The sequence below is a fragment of the Carettochelys insculpta genome, chromosome 5 (assembly GCF_033958435.1).
Source record: "Carettochelys insculpta isolate YL-2023 chromosome 5, ASM3395843v1, whole genome shotgun sequence".
Classification (NCBI taxonomy): Eukaryota; Metazoa; Chordata; order Testudines; family Carettochelyidae; genus Carettochelys; species Carettochelys insculpta.
The window spans coordinates 73,148,796-73,171,286 of record NC_134141.1 but is presented as its reverse complement, the minus strand read 5'-3'; the positions used below and the strand labels follow the sequence as shown (position 1 = coordinate 73,171,286).

General features: G+C 43.0%; 1 protein-coding gene across 2 annotated transcripts in view; it reads right to left on the bottom strand.

Moving 5' to 3' along the window:
• The window catches only part of MCTP1 (multiple C2 and transmembrane domain containing 1), a 362,568-nt gene that overhangs the window by 185,589 nt on the left and 154,488 nt on the right, over window positions 1-22,491 (bottom strand). The window contains exons 4-6 of one of the 2 annotated variants that reach the window (XM_074994208.1): window positions 20,227-20,306; window positions 18,957-19,065; window positions 8,749-8,787 (exon numbers count right to left, since the gene is read on the bottom strand). In XM_074994208.1, coding sequence (XP_074850309.1) covers window positions 8,749-8,787; window positions 18,957-19,065; window positions 20,227-20,306 — 228 coding nt within the window. The remainder of the gene's footprint in view (window positions 1-8,748; window positions 8,788-18,956; window positions 19,066-20,226; window positions 20,307-22,491) is intronic. The other variant, XM_074994209.1, reaches the window with a different exon arrangement.

The following is a 22,491-nucleotide window of genomic DNA, read 5'->3' as shown; positions in this document are numbered from 1 at the left end:
GCGGCGAGATGGACCTTCAACGAGGAGAGGGAGAGCCCGCCTCTCTTGAGGTCCAGTAAGTATTCTAGTATTACAGGTATAGGCACCTCAAGGGGAGCTAACTGCTTGGTGGAACACCATGCAGTGAATCAAGTCCATTTCTGCTTGTAGGTCTTCCTGGTGGAGATCCTTCAGCTATTTTCCAGGACTTGTTGTACTCCCTCCGTACATGTACTTTCTAGGGAGCTGAGCCATGGATTAACCATGCTTGTAGGCGCAGGCCTCGGGGGTGTGGATGCACTATGGACCCCTGAGCCTGCGTGTGCAGGTCCGGTGCCACCAGAAGGCGAAGCGGTGGACAATCCGACATGCACAGAAGCAAGGGGAACCATTGCTGTCGATCCCATGTAGGGACCACTAGGATCATGCGGGCTCTCTCCCTCCTGGCTTTCTGCAGGACCTTGTGGATGAGCACTGTGGGGGGGGAAACGTGTAAAGCAGGGGGCCCTTCCACGAAATCACAAACGCGTCTCCCAAGGACCCCCGCCCCAGTCCTGCCCTGGAGCAGTATTGGAGGCACTTCTTGTTGTGCTGAGTGGCAAACAGGTCTATCTGGGGAAACCCCCATGCATGAAAGATCGGTCGTAGCAGATCGGAGCGGATCTGCCACTCGTGCGTGAGTGCAAAGCGCCTGCTCAGCTGGTCTGCCTTCACATTGTGAACGCCTGGTAAGTACGAGGCTTTCAACGTTATATTGTTGGTGATGCACCAGTTCCACAATTGGACTGCTTCCGCACATAAGGCACGGGATCAAGCTCCGCCTTGTCGATTTATATAAAACATGGTGGAGGTATTGTCTGTCTTGATCCCGACTACCTTGCCTTGTATGTGGTCTCGAAAGTGTTTGCAGGCGTTGAACACTGCTCTGAGCTCCAGTATATTTATATGCAGCGACTGTTCCGTAGGGGACCACAGTCCTTGCGTCACCTTTTCGCCAATGTGTGCTCCCCACCCTATGTGGGAGGCGTCGGTGGTGAGAAAGATAGAGATTTGTGGTTGGTGAAAGGGTACCCCTGTTAGCATGTTCTTGGGGTTTACCCACCATTGCAGTGATCTGCGCACCTCTGTCGTGGGCGACACCACCCCGCGGATGGTGTGGGATGCCAGCTTGTAGACACTCGCCAGCCAATGTTGTAGGTTGCACATATGCAGTCTGGCGTTCTGTACCACGAACGTTGCCGCTGCCATGTGGCCTAGCAGCTGCAAGCACGTTAAAACCGGCACCATGGGGCTGTATGTAATGACTTGTACCAGGGAACCGATGGCGCGAAAGCGAGCGTCGGGTAGATAAACCCTTGCTGTGATAGAATTTATGCGTGCCCCTATGAACTCTATGTCCTGTGTGGGGTCTACCTGACTTCACAAGGTTGATGACCAGGCCCAGCGAAGAAAACGTGTTTGCTGTTACACGTATCATGCGTAGAACCTCTGCCTTCGAGGCCCCTTTCAGTAGGCAGTTGTCCAGATATGGGAATATAAATACCCCCGTCTGTGCAGGTAGGCTGACACCACTGCCAGGGTCTTGGTAAAGACTCTGGGGGCCGCGGAGAGGCCGAACGGCAGAACCTTGTATTGGAAATGTTCTTTGCTGACCATAAACCGGAGAAAATGTCTGAGCCGGGTAGATCGTTATATGAAAATACACATCTTGTAAGTCGAGGGCTGCAAACCAATCTCCATCGTCCAGTGCCGTGAGTATAGAGGCGACTGTTATCATCCGAAAGCGTTGTTTGCGCAAGTACCGGTTGAGGACTCAAAGATCTAAGATGGGCCTCCAGCCTCCTGTTTTCTTCTCTGTGAGGAAGTATCATGAATAAAACCCTTTCCCCTGGAGTCGCTCCAGCACTCTTTCCACCGCCCCTATAAGCATCAGGTGGTCCACCTCATGCTTGAGTTTCGCCTCGTGGGAGGCATCCCTGAGATGAGGCCTGGGCGGAGGTCTTGGCGGTGGGAGCGACTGAAAGGGGATCACGTAACCCATGGCTATGATCTCTAGTACCCATTTGTCTGTGGTGATCTTTTGCCATTGTGAGTGGAACGGTCGGAGGCAGTGATGGAACATTAATTGTGGATGACATTGCGCGATGGTAGTGATAGTGCAGCCCTCGACCTGTCTGTCAAACTTGTTGCCTTTGGGCCTGCCCCGAGGATGCACGGCCTTGTTGGCAACGTCGCCTAGGAGTTCTATACTGTTGTTCCTGTTGATGCCGCCCTTGGTCATAGCCCCGTTGGTACTGAGCACGCTGAGGTTGGTACAGGTATCACCTTTGTTGAGGGTAATCCTTTTTCTTTCTGTATGGAGGGGTATAAATACCCAGGGTTCTGAGTGTGGCTCTTGAGTCTTTACTGGAATGAAGGACCGAATCAGTTGTCTCTGCAAACAACTTCTGCATGTCGAAAGGGAGATCGACAATTTTTGCCTGCAGATCCCTCGATGTCTGGAGCCAGGATTCCCTGCGCATGACCACTGCTGTAGCCGTTGAGCATGCCACCGTGTCTGCTACGTCCAGGGCAATCTGGACTCCTATCCTCGAAGCTGCATAGCCCTCTTGCACGATGGCCTTCAGCACCGGCTTCTTATCTTCTGGAAGGGAATCCATGAGAGAAGTAAGCCTGGAGTAATTGTCGAAATTGTGGTTCGCTAGATGTGCTGCATAATTTGCCACTCTCAGCAGCAGGGTGGAGGAAGAGTATACCTTTCTGCCAAATAGCTCTAGCTTCTTGGCATCTCTGTCTGTTCCCCCCGCTTTGTACTGGGAAGTCTTCGATCTCTGCTGAGACGATTCTACCACCAGAGAATTTGGTTGTGGGTGACTAAACAGGAATTCCATGCCCTTCGCCGGGACGAAGCATTTCTTATCCGCTCTCTTGTTTATAGGTGGAGCGGAAGCCGGGGTCTGCCATATGGTGGTAGCAGACTCCATGATTGCTTCGTTGAGCGGGATAGCGATTTTGGACGAGGCCGGAGGCCTCAGGCTTTTGAGGAGCTTGTGGTGCTTCTCGTGCACCTCTGCTGTTTGGATGCCTTGCGTGAAAGCCACCCTTTTAAACAGCTCCTGAAACTGTTTGAGGTCGTCCCGGGGGGCGGGGGGGCAACATCCCCGGGGGCCATAGCCTCGTCGGGGGAGGACAAGGAGGAACCACTAGGGTAGACCTCCCTTGAACTCTCAGGGTCCTGCTGTCGGTGGTACACCCTCTCACTGGAGGCTTGCGAGGGAAAATCTCGGGTTTCCAAAACCAACTCCCCCCGAGACATCTGTGTTTCCGTCCCCGTCCGTGAGTGCCCACGGGGGTACTGGACGGTCAAGGGGGACCTGCCCCTGGGTGTATGCCTGTGGGTCAAATCCCAAAAAGGGCGAGGGTGGCCCGAGCCATGGTGACACTGGTTGGAGGAACGGACAAGGAGGCTCTGGGTAGGCTGGGGGAGACCCATGTCTCCTGGTTGGTGTTCGCAGCATAAGGGGAGGACTTGTTGAGAGCAGCCGTGCAGCCCTGTCCAGAGAAGGGCTGCGGTGCCCGGTTTTCCCTGCTGCCTTTCCCCTCCCCTGCGGGGCTGGCTCCGCCCCTTCCCATGCCAGGGATCTCGGCCCCGCTGTCAGCGTCGCACTCGGCACGCTCATCTGCGGTGCCGCGCAGGTGGTCTCCTCCGGTGCCTGCAGGCTGCGTGCCTGTTGGCCCTGCACCGTTGGCACCGCGGGGGTCTGTGGCGCTTGCCTGGCTGCCGCTCTGAACACTGCGCGGACCGGCTGCTTAGTAATCGGAGGCTCAGCTTCTGCCACGTGCGCTGCTGTGCGGCCGCTTGTTTGTGACTGCGGCTGGGGGCTGCGTGCTACGCCTGCCCCACTCGCTGTGGCCGCCGACAGGGATCAGGCTGGAGAGAGCTTCCTCCGTTTCTGCACTGAGGGGGTGAGGGACAGCGCCTTCCTTTTATGGAGCCCTGTGGGTCCCTCCGGTTGAGGCCTCTCTGACACGTCTGGCTGGAGGGCCTTATCAAACAGCAGCATTTTCAGCCTCATTTCTCTATCCTTTCTGGCTCTGGCCTTGAGCTTTGCACAAAAGGAGCATTTCTGGGTGATGTGTGATTCCCCCAGGCACCTAATACATTGACTGTGCCCATCAGAGGCTGGCATAGCTTCGCGGCATGACTCACACTTCTTGAATCCTGAAGAGAACATTGCGGTGAGTCTTTGAGCTGTTAATAGGGTACTTAGCACCTTCTCTGTGCATGTTCCCCTCTCACGGACTCCAGCCTGCCACGGCAGGAGGCCTACTGGCCTTCACATCCCCGGGTTGCCTCCGCTCCTCCTTCTCGTTTACTAAGACTTTCTACTTATATATATATATATATATATATTTTTTTTTGCAATAAAGAAACAAAACAATCTAACTAAGAACTCTGAAAAGGAACTCAAACTCTGAAAACTCTAAATACACTGACTCTGGCCGCAGCCTGAGCGGATTCAGTCTGCAACCGATGGCAGCTAAGAAGGAACTGGCAGGGACCGGATCGCACACATGGCCGGGAGCGCGCAAGGGAGCGGCATGCGCCAGCGCATGCGCGGTCCAGCAGAAACTGCTGGTAAGATCTGATCTGCGGCGCCGGGGCGAGCCCGACACCTATCGTGGAGCACCCACGGGGACACTCGAGGAAGAAGATATATTTAAATACGAGACAGTTTTGTGAAAGAGAATCATGAGGAAATGCTTTAGCTTTTCTCCCCTCTACACAAAGAAAAAAAAGAAGAAAAAATATCCTGATTGCTTGAATGCTGGTAAAATTACTGGTCAAACTGATGCTTTTTAAAACAGACTTGTATCTTAAAGGTGTTTAGATTATGCCTTTCATAGGGAGTGGAATGACTAAAATTAGTATTTTCTAATGTGAATAAATAGTAATGATTTAAATTTGCCACAATAACCATATTTGTTTTGTAGATTTTATCACCTGTTTCTTATTATAATCAGTTTGGGTTTGGTTTGTCAGTTGGAGGTGGCATGATAAAGCAGGCTAATGAGGCAATGATATGCATATTCAGTGCCTAATTAGCATAATGGTGGCCACACGAATTTCAAAGTGCAGACTTTGAAATGCAGACTGGTAGTGAAGAAACAACAAAATTACTTGGGAGTAAAGGAATGTTGAAATAGGGAACTTATTTCGAAGCTGCTCCCATCTACATTGCCAGTCTGCATTTTGAATGCTGCACTTTGAAATCTGAGCAGCTGCTATTATGCTAATGAGGTGCTTATTATGTATGTCAGTGCCTCATTATCATGCCCCCTCTGACAGAGGGGGTGAGTGTAGAAGCAGCTTTAAATGAAACAACTTAAGTTTATTCATCTTCTTTGGGATAATAGATTTATTATAATCAGATGAGGTTTGGTTAGGGTGGTAAGACATTTGCTCTGGAGGGCATATAAATCAATACTGCATTTCATTTATTGTTATAGCAGCCAGCAGCTTACTATTTACCCTTTTGATTCCAGTATTAACAAAAACCCCATCTCACATTATGCGAGTACCAGAAGCAAGATTTCATCTGAGAAAAACCTGTTTTTGCAGTGTGGGCCAGAAAAAGAAATCTTACCAATGGAAGTCAAGACCTGGGAAATACCGAGTATGGGAATGCCATCATCAGGTACAAAAAAGATATACAGGTTGAACTTCTCCAGTATGGCATTCTCTTATTCAGTAACCTATGTAATCTGCAATAATCTTAGTTAGCCAAATAACCATCTATGGGTGTGGCCAAGTTTCCTGTCATCCCATAAAGTGAGTTTATAGCCACCAGTCCTGGCTCTCAGTGTTCTGATCTGTTATTTAGCAGTAATTTACCCTAAATGTCTTTCAAGAGCCTAGTAAAAGCCGTGGAAGTGCTGGTAATGCTGCTAGATGGTACTGACCTCTTGTCACCCAGCAAATTCTCTTGTTTGGCACTGGTCAGGTCCTCAGGGTTCCAGACTAGAGAGGTTTAAACAGTACTGGATGTAAAAAAATGCTGCACATTGCTCTGGCTGTGTCTACACTTGCCCCTCAACTTTGAAGGGGGCATGATAATCAGGGCCAAGGGAGATTACTAACAAAGTGCTGCGTATTCACTGCAGCACTTCATTAGGCTGATTTTACCCTGAGGCAACTTTGAAGTGCCAAACTTCAACGTGCCGGCATGTGTGTAGCCCCTTTACTCTTCAGGGCTTCAAAGTAGTATGGGTACTTTGAAGTGCCCATGGCTAAACACGTGGTCATTTTGAAGTTTCGCACTTCAAAGTTGCCATGACGGAAAATTAGCCTAATGAAGTGCTGCGTATTCACTGCAGCACTTTATTAGTAATCTCCCATGGCCCTGATTACCATGCCCCCTTCAACGTTGGAGGCAAGTGTAGCCATTGCCTGTGTGATTATAACTTACTTCAGGATCAATACTACAGATATTTTAACTGTTTTCAGACAGCATTGAACTTAATAGCAGTACAAAAAGTCTAAAAATTCTCTCATTTGGTATAATTTTACTCAGTGACAGTCTTCCAACATTTTAATAATGGTCTCAGACATCACCTTCCATCTGGATATCACTAAAATCTGTGCTGCACAGAAGGAGGGGAGGGGGTCTTGGAATTAATCTTTTTCCACTCACATTTTCATAACAAACCAATTCAAGTTTTTCTTTGTTCATTAAAGTTCTAATTATATGAATAGTTTGTACCACTGTGTTCTATCCTGAAAACTTTAGAAGTTAGTACAGTAGATATCACTGCATAGGCAAATGACTTTCAGGCTGTATCTAAACAGCATCCTAAAGTTAAAATAAGATAAGCAATACGAATTTATTTCAAAATAGGCTATTTCAGCATTTGGTGCTGTTGAAACAATGGGCTATTTCAAAGCATCCCCTACTCCTCCTGCAACAAGGAGTATAAGGATGCTGAAATAGTGTGCTTGTTATTTTGAAAAGTAGTTAGAAATAACAACAGGCACATTTCAAAGATGCGGAGTAGCTATTTTGGGATAATGGTGTGCAATGGAAATGGAAATATCTGTCTATATTCACCACAGCGCCACCCCCCACCCACCCAGGCTCCCCCACCCTCCCTCCCCTCCACAAATTAACATTCACCCTCCCCCAGAGGCAGGAACCCTCAAGCCCTCCTACTGTAAATGCCAGTGACTCACTAGAGCTACTGCCACCGGGGCTGGAGGAGCAGGTGGTGCTACCACTGGAGCCACCACAGTGGCTCAAGCCGCTGCCAGGGCCACATGAGTGGCTTGGGAGCCACTGGGGCAAGGGGAGGGATTTGTGGTTGTGGGAGCTACCCTGGACACCGGCACATCTTAGGGCCAAGGGGACTCCCACTGGGATGGGGCATGTGTGCAAGCAGGCAGCCCGCGCATGTGGCTCTAGGAGGAGCTGCATGTGGCTTCAGCGCCGGAACCACCACACCACAGTGTCCCATAGCAACTGTATCGGACACCATAATTTCAGAGAGTTCATAAAAGCAACACATACCCTACAATCTGTAAAGCCCCATTCCCTTTCTATAGGTGCAGGTGTAAAAAATTTGGAAAGTTTAAAAAAAAGTTTACTTAATACATTTTCTATACTCCAAGCAGTTATTGGTAATAGATTTTCTAATAAATCACATAGCCACTTTAAGGTTCATCTCAAGCTCCTCAGTCCACAAAAAAGTACTGTGTCATACTGAAGAGGCTGTAGAGTGGGAAATTTCCAGCCCACAAAGTTAACTATTTCCAGACATTCCTTAAACTGGTCATTGATAGTTCACTTAACATTGACCGGTCCTACACCAAAGATAACTTAAATTTTTTAGAAGAATTCTATTTGTGAAGAAACACACACTTTTAGTACCAATTGCTTTTTTAATTAAAAAGTCAGGGGTGCTGAGGATGATCTGGGGTTTGGAATTGTAGAAATAGTACTGCTGAAGATGGATTAACGGGCACAGTGCAAAAGAAATGGCCTAAGATGCACAATAAATGCAGTTTATCACGTGGATATGGAAATTAGCACCCAGCTATCACTACCATGTTTGCAGTAGGAACATATGTATGGGTATGAACTCCAGTAAATTACAGATAAATGAACACAGTATTTAAATTACTATGTTCTGTATGTATCAAACTTTTTATATGCCTATTAATTAGAGCTGCAACTGTTATACAATTTGCTGTTAAGAGACTAATATGAAAGTGATAAAAAACAAAGCATACAAGACAGACATTTTAGAGAATTGTTAAATATGGTATAAGTATTTTGGACTACCAAGGCTGCCAACTGTCCATTGTCAAATGCATATTTTCAAACAGAGAAACTCCACTGTAATGAAGTTACTACAACATCAGAAGTAAAATTTCCATTTACACAAACCAATGTGTTTCATCATCTCCACAATACTCCACTGTCACTTCAGAATGCCAATTCAAATTTCCGCGCACACGATGGAAATCGCAGGGAAATACTAAAATTAATTTGCATCTTCCATCTAAGGAGCTCAGCATTTTATATATTCATTATTTTTCATCACCAGTGCTGACAAACAGTTGGACTCAGCTGTCCCCAAAAATTATATGAACATACGACTTCATGGAAAATAAAACCCATGTCACGGTTTGCAGCAATGCTAAGGGATAGATTTAGTATGAAGCATTGTTCTTCTAAGAAATAAGGCTAACAACCATATGCTAGAAATTACCTTACTGGATCTTTTCCAACTCTTCCTCATTAGCATGGTCTGTAAATGAAATAAAGCATTTTAATTACCTTTTACTCTGACACATGCAGGAAAAAGGAGACCAACTGTCTTCCAAAGGGACAATCCACAGTAACCACAGCTTTTATAGTGATGAGACGTTTTCCAAAGACAACTACCCAAGACTGAAATCAAAGGAACTCGAACCATCACTCAAGCACACTCTTCAAATGGATTTGGTTCTTAATATTTTTGGAGAAATTAAGGTAATGAACATGAAGAAAGCCTAAAATAAAAAAAGTGTGGAAGTGGACAAAGCAATGAAAAACAGCATTATTTTAAAAGCAATGGCTAATTTTCACTCATCACTTGACTATTAAGTTTGATTGTTTTAAGAACACCTGTTCCAATACTTTAGTGTACTCTAGCTTCTTTGCACAACAGATACAGCCAAAGATGCACTTAATAGCACCCTCCTTCTAGCTAGTTGTGCTGGGAAGATGGTCAGGTAAAAAAGTAACAGAGGAAGCCATGCTAGTCCATACACTATCATAACAAAAAGCAGTCAAGTAGCACTTTAAAGACTAGCAAAATAGTTTATTAGGTGAGCTGAGTCTGTCCCACGAAAGCTCACCTAATAAACTATTTTGCTAGTCTTTAAAGTGCTACTGACTGCTTTTTGTTTTGATAGGTAAAAAAGTGTGTGACTGGGGCTCCCATGTATCTGACTGATCCCTAGCCACTGGTGGAAGAGGATGTAAGACAGAACAGCCTATAGTTGGATATTTCTTGACCCATAGTCCAAGCTATTGCCTGTTAATCCTCAGATCAAGTGAGCACAAAAGCTACGTGAAGATGTTCTCAGCCAATCTCCAGACTTGCACCAACCACTCCTTGACTGTTCAAGAAACTTTGGCCAATGAAATTTTTCTGGGTATTATTTTCTGCTGATAAGAAATTAAATAAAAACACATTTTCTTCATTCAAACCCAAAAAAACAAACAAACAGTCAAGCAGCACTGTTAGTGCTACTTGTTAGTCTTTAAAGTGCTACTTGACTGCTTTTTTGTTTTGATAGTGTATAGACTAGCACAGCTGTCTCTGTTACTTTTCTTCATTCAGATACTGTGCCTCTTTTTAGTTTTATACAGTATTAACAATCTAGCCAGGGCAGGGAGGCTGATCAACTTGCTGGGCTCCTGAGCAAGGTGCAGAGGGCTGCTCTGCGCTCCCAGAAAGAGCAGAGTCTTGGTCAGAAGGGGCAGAGCCAACCCCGCAGAACACATAGTGTGCTGCACCAGCGCTGACCTCCACCCATTTTCCTACAGCAGCCACCAAAACCATCTGGCACTTCAGCAATTATCTAGAGGGCCCAGGGCTGCAGCTGCTACTGCTCCTGCAGTGGTGGTAACAGCTCAGAGCCTTGGGCCCTTTTGAATAACCGGATCCCAGGACAACAGTGTTATGTCCCCCTCTCGGAGGGCCTGAGCCAGGATGCTGCATTTTAAAAGTGCTAAAAATATTGAAGGGCTCCAGTATCTTATTCCTTCTGGCTCACGACACTTTCAGGGATTCATCTTACAAAATTATATTTATTCTGATTCATTTTTAAAGACAAAGGTCCACGTGAAATTAGTTGAATAATTTGTCTAAATTTAGCATTGCCAGGAAGCATTTGCTATAATTTCTGTGGTGGGAACTAACATGGACAGAAATTCTAAATCACTGACAGGATAGATGCTACTGGTCAAGATGCAGGGCGACAATTTAGCTGAGTTCCAACTGCCAAACCAAGCTCTTTCCTTGAGCTACAGAACACGTTGCAGTCTCAGAAACCTTCCTAAAAGTGCATTAATGCAATCAAGTTGCATTCATAAGCACCTCGTGTTAATAAAAAAGTTATTAATTTTAGCAGTGTAAATTTTCATTTAGCATATACAAATGTTACTAAGTTCCACTGAAATTCTGTCCATCCATCATGTGTGTCACTGAATCTTCAAATAGTGAGGAGACTTTGCCATAACAAAAAGAAAACCTTGCTTAAACTGGAATATTGGAAGAAAGATGGTTAACCCATATGTATCTATTTACATTAAGGATAGTTTAAACCTAAAGGGCCAAATTCAATACTCAAATCTTAGCAGGTATTTTTCATCCAGAAGGCAAAAAGCTTAACAAAGTTGGGTAGCTATCATTAACCTTATTTTTACAAATAGGGAAAACAGGTATAAAGAAGTCAAGCAACTGGACTGACGTCACACTGAGGGTACGTCGAGACTATGTTGAAGACTGACTCGGTCAGGGTCAATTCTCCTGAATTTGATTTCATGTACCTCTTAAGGATGTGCAAAATCAGTAGTTCATCCCTTTACTCCTTCATATCGCAAGGAGTAATAGAGGTCAACAGGAGAGTGTCTCCTGTCAACCTCTCTCTCTGTGAAGATGGCCAGGCAAGTAGATTGCAAATAAGTCCATTCTAGCTACTCACTTGCCATAGCTAGAACTGCGTATCTGCATGTGACATACTTGCCTAGTGTAGACCAACTTGAGTCAATTGCAGAGCCAAGACTAGCTCCAATTTACTGAATCCTATTCACAGTATCGCACTGTCACCCACTGAATACAGTGTGTTTTGGATCAGGTCCTGAACGAGGAGTGGAACTGAGCCCCAAATCTAAATCAGACAGAAATCCAGTGGTATTTAATTTGAAAATTTTATTTTGAATTCTATCTACGAAAATGCATGATTGTATGTCTAAACTTATCAATATGAACACAGGCCATTACAGTACAAGTCTAAATTTACAAACCACTATCTGATCAATTTTCCTTAGAAGTCAATAAAAATCAATGCATAGCACAAAACAAACTGATAGATGAGCTGCAGGAAATGGGATCATTTGAAAGCATTCCATTCATTCATTCTCTTTTTTTCTGTTGTATTACCACCACTTAGGCAGGTACATAAATATTACAGAGGCTGTGTCTACACAAGCTCTCAACTTCAAAGGGAGCATGGTCAGTAAGGTGTCAGGAAATTACTAATGAAGTGCTGCAGTGCATATGCAGAGCTTCATTAAGCTATCTCCTGACACCCTACTTACCATGCTCCCATCGATGCTGGGAACTAGTGTAGACACACAGAGTCAAATAGAATTCAAAAGGGACAAACTAATCAGCAGCATTTTAACAATGGGTATATCTTTTCCTAAGGCTGCTTCTACATTTGCCCCCTCCAGTTGGACATGGCATGATAATGAGGCAGTTCGAAGAAGGGTAATGAGGCAACGATGTGCATATTCGGTGCCTAATTAGCATAATGGTGGCTATGCAAATTTCAAAGTGCAGGCTTCGAAATGCAGACTGGTAGTGAAGAAACAACAAAATTACTTGGGAGTAAAGGAACATTGAAGTAGGGAATTTATTTCGAAGCTGCCCCCATCTCCATTGTCAGTCTTCACTTTGAATGTTGCACTTTGAAATCTGAGCGGCTGCTATTATGCTAATGAGGTGCTCATTATGTATGTCAGGGCCTCATTAGCCTGCTTCAGACTGACTCATTATCATGCCCCTCTGACAGAGGGGGCAAGTGTAGAAGCAGCTTTAAATGAAAACAACTTAAGTTTATTCATCTTCGTTTGAGATAATAGATTTTAATTTGCATTCATCAATATTATCTTTGTAACCATCGTACGTTCCAGAATTTTTCATTTTAATCTAATGTAAGCCAAGAAGTTTATAGTTTTAGAAACTATAAAAGGGAACAGGCAGCTCAAATGAACTTAAAATTACTTTGTATGTCCTCCATTGATGAAATCTGTGTATTGAACTCTGCTAGAGAAAGAGCTGAAAAATCCCATCCATGCACAATACTGCAAATGACCATGACACAGGACACAAGTTTACAGGAGAAACATCAACACATTTTTTAAGTCAGGATGCATGCAGTTTTCAAATCACACATATGCCATGCTTTATAATCACATTTTACAAAACAAATATTTATTAAACAAATACAGTGAGTTAAAAACAAAAGCTTTATTGACACGACTCAATTTGAAAGCTAATTTCAGGATATTTTTTTCTGATCAGATGTTTATATGCATCAATTAATAGTGTAAAATGTCTCACCCATGTGGATATTTTTATCTGAAATTACTGGAATAAGTGCTATTGCAATGAATGTGTACTTAGGATCCATTTCTGCAAAGTAACTCAAAAATTGCCTTTATAGTTAAAACTGTACTAACTATTGAACCACAGTTTCCATTCATGAAATTTGTATTAAAATAGGCTGAACTACTACATATTCTCTATAGCTTTGTACAACATATTGGTCAAATTTTTGGGGAAAGTCAGATTTTAAACCAGACTTCAAAGTTAGCATGAATGACTACAGACGAATTTAATAGAATTCTTATGTAATTGATTGGGTGTTTGATTCATGGATCAAAGTAGGTATCCGATTCTAAATTCATGCTATCATTCTTATAATTCACAAGACAAAATTTATTTTTAGCTTAGATTTCAGCAGTAGCTTAGAATAAGCCAGTGATACTTGAGCACAACACCACTTATTTTCAGTTACCTGGGTGGATTTACTGTCCAAAAACCCACCTGTAAGAATTATTTGTGAAATTCTTACATACATTTCCCAAGACAATACTACAACATAATGTATTGCGAATGTGCTTAAGTCAATACTATACTGAATTTCCTTTAAGTTATTCTCTTTCCCCTAAAATGGAAACTTAGAATATTTAGCATAACTTTATACAAAATACATCATCTTTCTTTTCCCAGTACTGAATATACATTCATGGATGTTCTGTATTTTAGCAAGTGACATGTTCTCATGTGAGCAAACTGGATAAACCATCTGCAGAGGGGAAGATTGGTCTAGCCACCAGTCAGCATTTTGGACATTACAATCCATCAGAATTTCTTTCAGGCAGATAAATCAGAAAGAAGAGCAAGTATGTGCAAGACTGTGTGACTCACCCATCGTTTGAGTACCAGATAAGGCTGGTCATGCTAAAAAAAAAAATCAAACACCATCTATTCTTCAATCAATATTGGGGTTTTTCCAGTATTCAGTATTTGGTATCATTAGCATAGATAAAAATACACAACATACCCAAAAATATTTTCACCATCTGTGGGACTAATTCCAAACCTCAAAAACAACAATTTGGTTCCTACAACACAGAAACTGAATATCTCAATGTTTTACAGATGGGACAAAAGGATGTGGCTCCCTCCAATACTCTGTTATATTGCTCATTAGCCCATCCAAAGTTAAGATATGAAGCCTTATTTCTGATAGCAGCTGAATAATTAACTGCAGTGTAAGATACTCCGAGTTGTCATGTTTCAGGAGCGAAAGATCCTTCCAGGCTTATTAATCTGCATCACAAATGCATCAAAAATTATTGTGGTTCATAAATTACCAGCAATGTTTGTTCAGGAGGAACAGACTCCATGAAAGAGGCATGAGTATCAGAACTCATCTCCACTGTCAACTGCTGGTGTAAAATACTTAGCATACTACTCTTCAGGTCAGTGCCACAGGGATACCTACCCCAGGGACCAAAGGAGGTCTGAACTTTGGACATTCTAAACATAATACTTTTAACTCCATTACTTATAGCTATTAAAACCCTGTTTGGAGATGCTCCAAATACTTCAATTACATTCCGAAGTACACTTTAATAAATATACTGTACCAATACAGATGGCAGAGTATTAATTACTTAAACACTACCAACCATCCGCTCTTATTTACACTGGAGCATGTGTGTTTGAATAATTATTTTATAAGAAGCACATCTTGCAAATGAAGTTGCATAGGCGTAACTAAATGAAGTTTTCTGCCTTGTACCTCGAACACTTAATGTCCCTACAATCTCATCTATATTACATTCCCTGAAAACTACCCTTCCTTTTAAGAACACCTTAAAATAATCGGTTTAATTGGAATTAGAAGTTTAAACACATCTGTGGACAAATACAAATTGAATAAGTAAATGATTTGGGAATTGAACATAAGATACTTAAAGATTCAAGATTTAATGTAATTGATGCACTCTTATGAACCAACTCAGTGTTAAGTTGATAGGTCCTTTTTCCCCTCATGGTAAACTCTTTTAGGCTGCTTCTACATGTGCCACCTCCCATTGGAGTTGTCAGGGTAACGAGGCAGTTCAAAACAGGCTAATGAGGTGCTAACATGCATATTCAGCACCTCATTAGCACAACGGCAGCCATGCGAATTTTGAAGTGTAGACTTCAAATTGCAGATTGACAGTGTAGATGGGGGGGAGCTTCGAATTAAGTGCCCCACTTCAACATTCCCTTACTCTCACAGAACTAGATGGGAGTAAGGAAATGTCAAAGCGGGGCGCTTATTTCAAAGCTGCCCCCATCTACACTGTCAATCTGCAATTCAAAGTCTACACTTTGAAATTTGCATGGCTGCCATTATGCTAATGAGGTGCTGAATATGTATGTTAGCACCCCATTAGCCTGCTTTGAACTGCCTCGTTACAAAACAGCACCTCTGCCAGGAGGTGGCATACATAGAAACAGCCTTAATGTAACTTCGGTAGACTCCAATACGCACAACTTGGCATGTTGATTTTTTATTAAGAAATTCCATCCTCAGATTATAAAGTAGAATACAAGTCTCAGACCCTCTTCAGAATGGGAAGTCTCAGACAATCACAGTTTGAATGAAAGAATAAAATTGTTCCTCTTGCTAAAAATTAGATATGCAAGGTAAATGTTGTTGAAGATCTAACCTATCATCATCTTACACTTGCCACCATTGTGCCCATTGAAACTGGAAGAGGCTGCTAGTCAGTCAGCCAGCCAGCCTAGGTACTCCTGTCCAGTTTCAGATTCAGTTTCTATCCCATCATGTTGAGAAGGAATGAAGACATGCTGTTATGAGGTACATGTCAGCATATTTAGATTTCACAGTATAGTGGATGATTCTTCTTCCTGAAGAGTGTTTACACCACAATGTGTGTGCCTATGCTTGATTATGGTGTTTAAAAATATATGTAGAGTCTCACTTTCTAAAGCAGATCTTTTCCTTACAAAAAAGCAATATCCAGATTTCTAAGCCAGGATTCAAGGCACAGGTGAAAGTAAGGTGGTGTGCCTGGTGCACTGCTCTGGTAAGAGGTGTCTGAGGCTATCTACAGGAGGCAGCACGGCATGCTCCCAGACAGGCTCCCCTGAGGGCTGCCACACTGAGCAGCAAGCAGGTGTAAGAAGCTGGCTGGGGGTGCACTCCACACTGATCTGGGGGTGCCCCAGCCCCAAAGCCCCTCCTCCTCCTTGGCTGCAGCACTGCTTGTTGCTTGCTATTCACTTTCTGCCACTGTCAGGGAGTGAGGAAAGCACACATCATCCATCTTGCTCCTTGCTGGTGCAGGGAGGGGGCAGGGATAGCTCATGGTTTGAGCATTAGCCTGCTAAACCCAGGGTTGAGCATTCAATCCTTGAGGGGGTCATTTAGGAATCTGGGGCAAATAGATTAAAAAGGGATGGTGCTTGGTCCTGCCAAGAGGATAGAGGACTGGACTCTGACTTCCTGAGGTCCCTTCCAGCTCTATGATGTGTATCTCCCTATAAAATAAGTGAGTGACACTTGCTGTCCTCTTGCTCCATAATAGCAAGGAGACGAGCAAGGCACATTGGTAAGAATCAAGGAAAGCTTCAGCCTACACCCTGCCTAAATGGTATCCTTGCCCCGCTCCTCTCATTTTCCCTACACATCCTAAATCCCTATCCTGAGCCCTAATTCCTGCACCTCTCCATGCACACCCAGCTCCCTGTCTTGGGCCCCTCCTCATACTCTCCAAACCTGACTCCTGCTCCTTCACATCCTGAACCCTCTGCCCCAAGCCCTTTCTCACATCCCCCAACCCTGACTCCTCCACCCCAACCCCCTCTGTCCCAAGCCCCCTGTACTACACCACATACTTATGTTCTTACACAGTCCCAGGCCCATTGATAGGGCAAGTGCAAAAAGGGCAACTGCTCTGGGACCTAGCAATTCAAAAGGGCTCCCAGTCCCTACTGCTACCACTGAAGGATTGATGGCAGCCAGAGCCCCAGTTCCTTTAAATAGCCACAGAAGTGCTGCGTGCCATGCTCCGGACAGCTGGAGGGGAGAGAGAGGGTGACGACCACAACACATGCCCTGCCCCTTGCACCTCTGACCCCCTGCACAAATCTTGTCCAGGTGCCAGCAAGCCTCTCAGCCCGTGTGGCCCACTGGGGGCGGGGGAAGAATGGAAAATGCAGTGGGAAGGGTTTACCAGGATCATACTGAGGGCCTTAAAACTCATTATATAACAACTCGAAGGGCTGGTTATGCTTTCCAGAAGGGGTTCTCTCTGCTTTCTGTGTGAAATCCTAGGGGACTAGAATAAGAGTTCCCATTAATTTGAATACATAAATCGTTCATGAGATTAGAACAGATTACTCCCCCTGTGGGACCAAAATGTGCATTATAGGAAGAGAATGCATGTTACTTTACAGTCATTGTTCAAAGGGTAATCTGTTACATTTCTAATGTAAACTGGCTTGTAGCACTTCCAACTCAAAACTCAACAGGAGACAGGATCAAAGCTAAAAGCTGAATTTCCACTCTGAGAATACTCGGAGAAACCAGAGGATAATGTTTTCTAAATTACCTAAGTGTCTTAGACTTGAAACTCAATAGGACATACACTTTCAGAAATTTTACACAGATCAAACAGAATGACATTGGAGGTAATAAAGAGAGCTCCCAAAGTATAAAATTAGCAAATCCTGTCAGAAACCTCACTTTTCCGCATCTAACAGCCAAAATGCACACAACATCAACAATTTGTAGAGTTTTAAAGAGCCCATTCTGATGCTATTGCTGTATCCTCCCTGATTGTATGAAGTGTTATCCTTAGACTGGAAAGTGACACATTTGTCATCAAGGAAAATGAAAACAAATATGCCCATGAATAAAATTTGACAAAACAAACATGTTAATTCTCCATTATTTAACTTCATCATCTTTATATCATCTACCGCTGCATCCATGTTCTGTACTATTACTACATAAAGTAGTCTCTCCCTATAGACATTGGCTTAGAACAAAGAGGACTAGTTTGTGAAGCTGCCAATCAGGTACAGTATGTGGAAGATTTCACTGATTATTTCTTTGAGCAATTCATTACATGGCAAAAGTCTGACAACGAAAATTCATTCTTGCCAAAAACACTTGCTTAAGTTCATTAATGTGTTTATTTTTATTTTTCTCCTAATCTACATATCCTTATTCTTGAACATCATCTTTATGCTGTGCCTTTGGCTTTCATGGCACCATGGAAGAGTAAATTATAGAATATGCAGAAAAGAGGTAATTTCATTCATGGTATCTTAAGGCATCAAAAATATTCACGGTTTCTACAGTTAAAGGCCAAGAAGCAGAAATTCTTACTATGCTATATTTCCCTCTTCACTCCAACACTGGAATCTGAACTATTAGGCACTGCAGCACTAGATCTAAAATTTTTAACAAGGAAATGGTTCATCAGTATACTTCTATATTAATTACAGGTTGCACCTCTTAAAACTGGCACACACTGGCCCTGCAACATCTATGGTCCATCAGACCAGACAGCCTGTGATAATGGTGGGAGGGCCAGCCAGAGCCAGTGACAGCACTGAGCCCCAGAGCAGCCCCAGGGAGCTCATGGCTGGGTCAAAGCCAAAGCCCCACAATGGCAGCCACGTGGGAGTAAGTAGCTGCAGTAGCCCCTGAGTCCACAGGGTCAAGGCTTTAGGACTGGTGGGAGGGAACTTCCCTGGTTTGGCAAATTCTCTTGTTCAGGACCAGTCAGGTCCTAATCATGTTAGACCAGAGAGGTGCAATCTGTGCTAATATTCACCTGAGCCTTGATTGACACTGTTGTATATTTACATTCGACCTAGATCCCTCACTACTTTTACAAGAGAATCTAAACTGAAGTAGGCTATTTGTGCTCAAATGCATCAGGCACTGATCAATAGTGTTTTCTTATAACAAAGAACAAATTCATTTCAAGACTGCAGTCTTCTCTTCTCATGCTACTAATCATTTGACCATGGAAGGAACACATGGTCTATACCCTTTAAGTGAAAGCAAGTTAATATTTATTTACTGAAAGTTTTAACCTTACCCCTTCCCTGTGTTCTTCTTTGGGAGTCAGCAGAACTGATAATAGTATACTTCCCAGATCATGGTCAGGGTAGTGAGGATCCTTCAGAGTCAAGGTGATATCCGTTTGTCTAGCAGACCAAAAGACAAATATTCATTTTGCATTTCATGTGCTTCAGAAAGGTCATGATATTGGCATCAGGTTGAACAGAATCTATATTTTATATGAAACTACTGTAAGAAGTTTCAGTTTACTTCTCCTTAGGATGGACCTCTGAATACACCTGCTTACGAGCCAGTATCTCTCAGACCTGGATCTTCAGAGCTGTCAGGCTGTGGACACCTCCATACCACCACTCAGCAGCTGCTGTAACCAGCTCATGCCCCACTACCCATGACTTGTAGATATAGGCGATGGAAAGTCCTGCCTCAAAAGCAGCTGCTGATTAGCTCCCTGCCATACATAAACCCAATGAGTGTTCCAGGAAGTGTCCTGACAACAGCACACATCTCTTGTAACTGCTGCTATCATTCCATTCGTCCTCCCACTTCATTTGGGCTTTTCCTCCTGGCCTGACCCAGACTCTGACACCTGACTCGCACTCTGATTTTAAAAAAAGAACCAACCCTGGCCTAGAACTTGACTATTTATTCCTTTGCTACTCTCAGCTACAGGTTTGACCTTGCTTAAAACTTTGGCCCTAACTTTCCCATCATGGCCCTGACAACGTCACACTCCCTACTTTGCAAACAGCTTGAACATACTAAAGTAACTCAATCTGAATTATACCATTTATTTCAATAAATCAGAAGAAAACAGTTTAAAAATAAGATGACGTTCATCTCAGACCAAAAATCATGGAAACCAGAAATAAAAGAAGGGCAGCATAGGCCATCTGTAGGCAGGCCTGCTAATGCAGTAGGGCAAGGGAAGCAGTTGCATAGGGACTCAAAGTTTTGGCAGTGACAGTATCCTGAACTTGAGTCCCCTTTGAACTGCTACTGCAGTACTGCGGTCCAGATAGCACTAAAGGGCTGACAGCCCTATGCCCTGCCCCTTCTGTCAGCCATCCCGTCTGTAGGTACTACAATGATTCAACTCCGTATTTTTACTAGCACTGATGTTACAGCAATGCTTTAAGGTTCCATGTTCTTTTCCTACTGGCTCAAGTGGCAGAGACCTGCCACTTTGAAGTTGAAAATTCTATTTGCAATACCACATGTATGAGATTACTTGATACCCTGAAGATTGTGCATATCTGATTCCATGAACTTTCACATCCGCAGCATACCTGTTTAATTCCAGTGAAGCAAGATCCAAAAAAGCTGAACCAATGAAGTCATCCTGAAGTCCAAAATCATAGTCAAAGACCTAAGATGTACAAGAGAAGAAAGTATTTCCAGTATAAGCAAACCTGTTTTGCAACTTACATAATTAACGAAATATTTAAGTGGTCATTTCTCAGGGTGGATTTTCACCTCGTTAATGAAGGATTACTGTAAGGTTATTGCCTATCTGAGGTGGCAAATAAATTAAAATTTGAAGCTGGTCATTTAAAGTTCAGTTTGCTTACACAAAAGGAACTACTAGATCTGGACTGCATGAAATGAACAATATCACCATTTTATTGGCAGAATAAGCCGTTTTATAACAAATCCGTTGACACTGACATAACTCACATTAAGGCCAGCAGAACTGCTACTGAAGGTGGCCTAAATCAGGCTTTGAAATATCACAACACTAACATTATACCAGATGATACAGAATGGCATGAAGGACATGCAACAAGCAGCATGATCTCTAACTCTCACTCTCTGGGTAATGATTTGTTAATGTTATTCTTAATTATACACCTTCAAATTAAATCTCAACGTTACATAAATATGAAAAAGTTACCAACCACATCCATATGAACATCATAAGCCTAAGTGGACAAGGGGAACACAACATATTATAGATATTTAAAAAAACAAAACAAAAATAGGCTGTTTAATGAAGATACAAGCAAAGGAGGAGTTTAAAGAGGCAGAGGAAAAAATGAAATTCTTGAATACTGATCTACATTCAACTCCATTTTTCCACCGATTTTGTACACATCTTCAAAGAGTAATTCAACTTCCAGATTTGTAAATTAACTCATATACCAGGATTAAAACTTGTTTTAAAACATCAACTTTTGCTGCTGTGTATCTTTTTCTATGAGATATAGTACTTGAAAATCAGCCATTTTGTTCAGAATACAAATGCACCAATATGTTAAGCAATACAGCCTTTTGTGTATGATCAAAATGCTTTTTTACTGTTCCTTTGAGCCTTTGTAATAATTTGGTATTTTAGGGGAGACAGTCATTGTTCCTGACACACACAACTAGCCAAAGCAAGCAGTAGTTTATAAGAATACTTATATTATTTCCCTCATCTTTTACACCTGACTGTTCATTCTAGTCGATAAAGAAAAGTGGTAGTGGAGTACTAATGGAAAATTGCAATTAATTTCAATAGTGCCTCTTACTTGTGCATGAGTTTATTAGAGAAGAACATATTACATTATTGAAGGAAGCTGCCAGTACAGAGGCAAATTGAAAGAAGGTTTGGTTATTTCTAGAGTCGAGGGATTAGTCAGCAAACTGGCCGTTTTGTCAACAAAACCTGTGGAGCATCCATATTCCCAAGGGCTTTCTGTGAACAGTAAGATGACTGAACTCAGCACTTCTGTTCACAGCCATACACCAGTCGCCACAAGGAACAGTGACTGTCACAGATCTTTCAACAAAACATCAGTCTGGACATTCCAGGGAGGCCTACTGTTGACAAAAAAAAGTCTTCTGGGATACCACACAACCATCTACGGTGCTTCCCAGTGGCGTTTTACCAATAGAGCAAATGGGCAGTCCGGCTACGCTCTGTTGACAGAGTGCAACACTCTTACGACCTGCTTTTATGGTCTGGCTGCAATCTGTCAAGAGTGGTTTTGTTGCAAGATATCTTTGGGTGCAGACTTCTGCTGACAACTCTCAGGAATCCAGATAGCCTTTGAGTCATCCTCATCTGTCAAGTGGTTCACGTACTTTAACCATTTTCAACTTCAAACTCTTTTGGTGGAGTAACCAAAGTTAACATACACTCTCCTCAATTCAAAATTATGAGATTAAACAATGCTGTTTCAAATCAATTAGAGGAGTCTAAATATTATTTTTGAATTAAATTTCCATAAGATCTTAGGTATTACTGGTCTGGGTTTGTGCCAGTGCAGTACAGTACTGCAGTTCCTCTCTTTGTGTATGTACCTATATGACATAAAGATGGATGTAGTTTGTGCTTGAACTTTTTTCCAGGGGCTTACAAATGTAAAGACCCTATTGCCAGGAAAACACTAAGCTTTTCTTGGGGGCAGGGACTTCATGTTTTGTGCTTGTACCGAACCTAACAAAATGGGGTTCTGGTACATCCCTGAGGTTCTTTGACACTATCTCAACACACATACATCTGGTACCTCAGATCCCAGTTTCCCTTCAACTTAGTATAAAGTCTTTTATTTTTATCTATTATATTATAT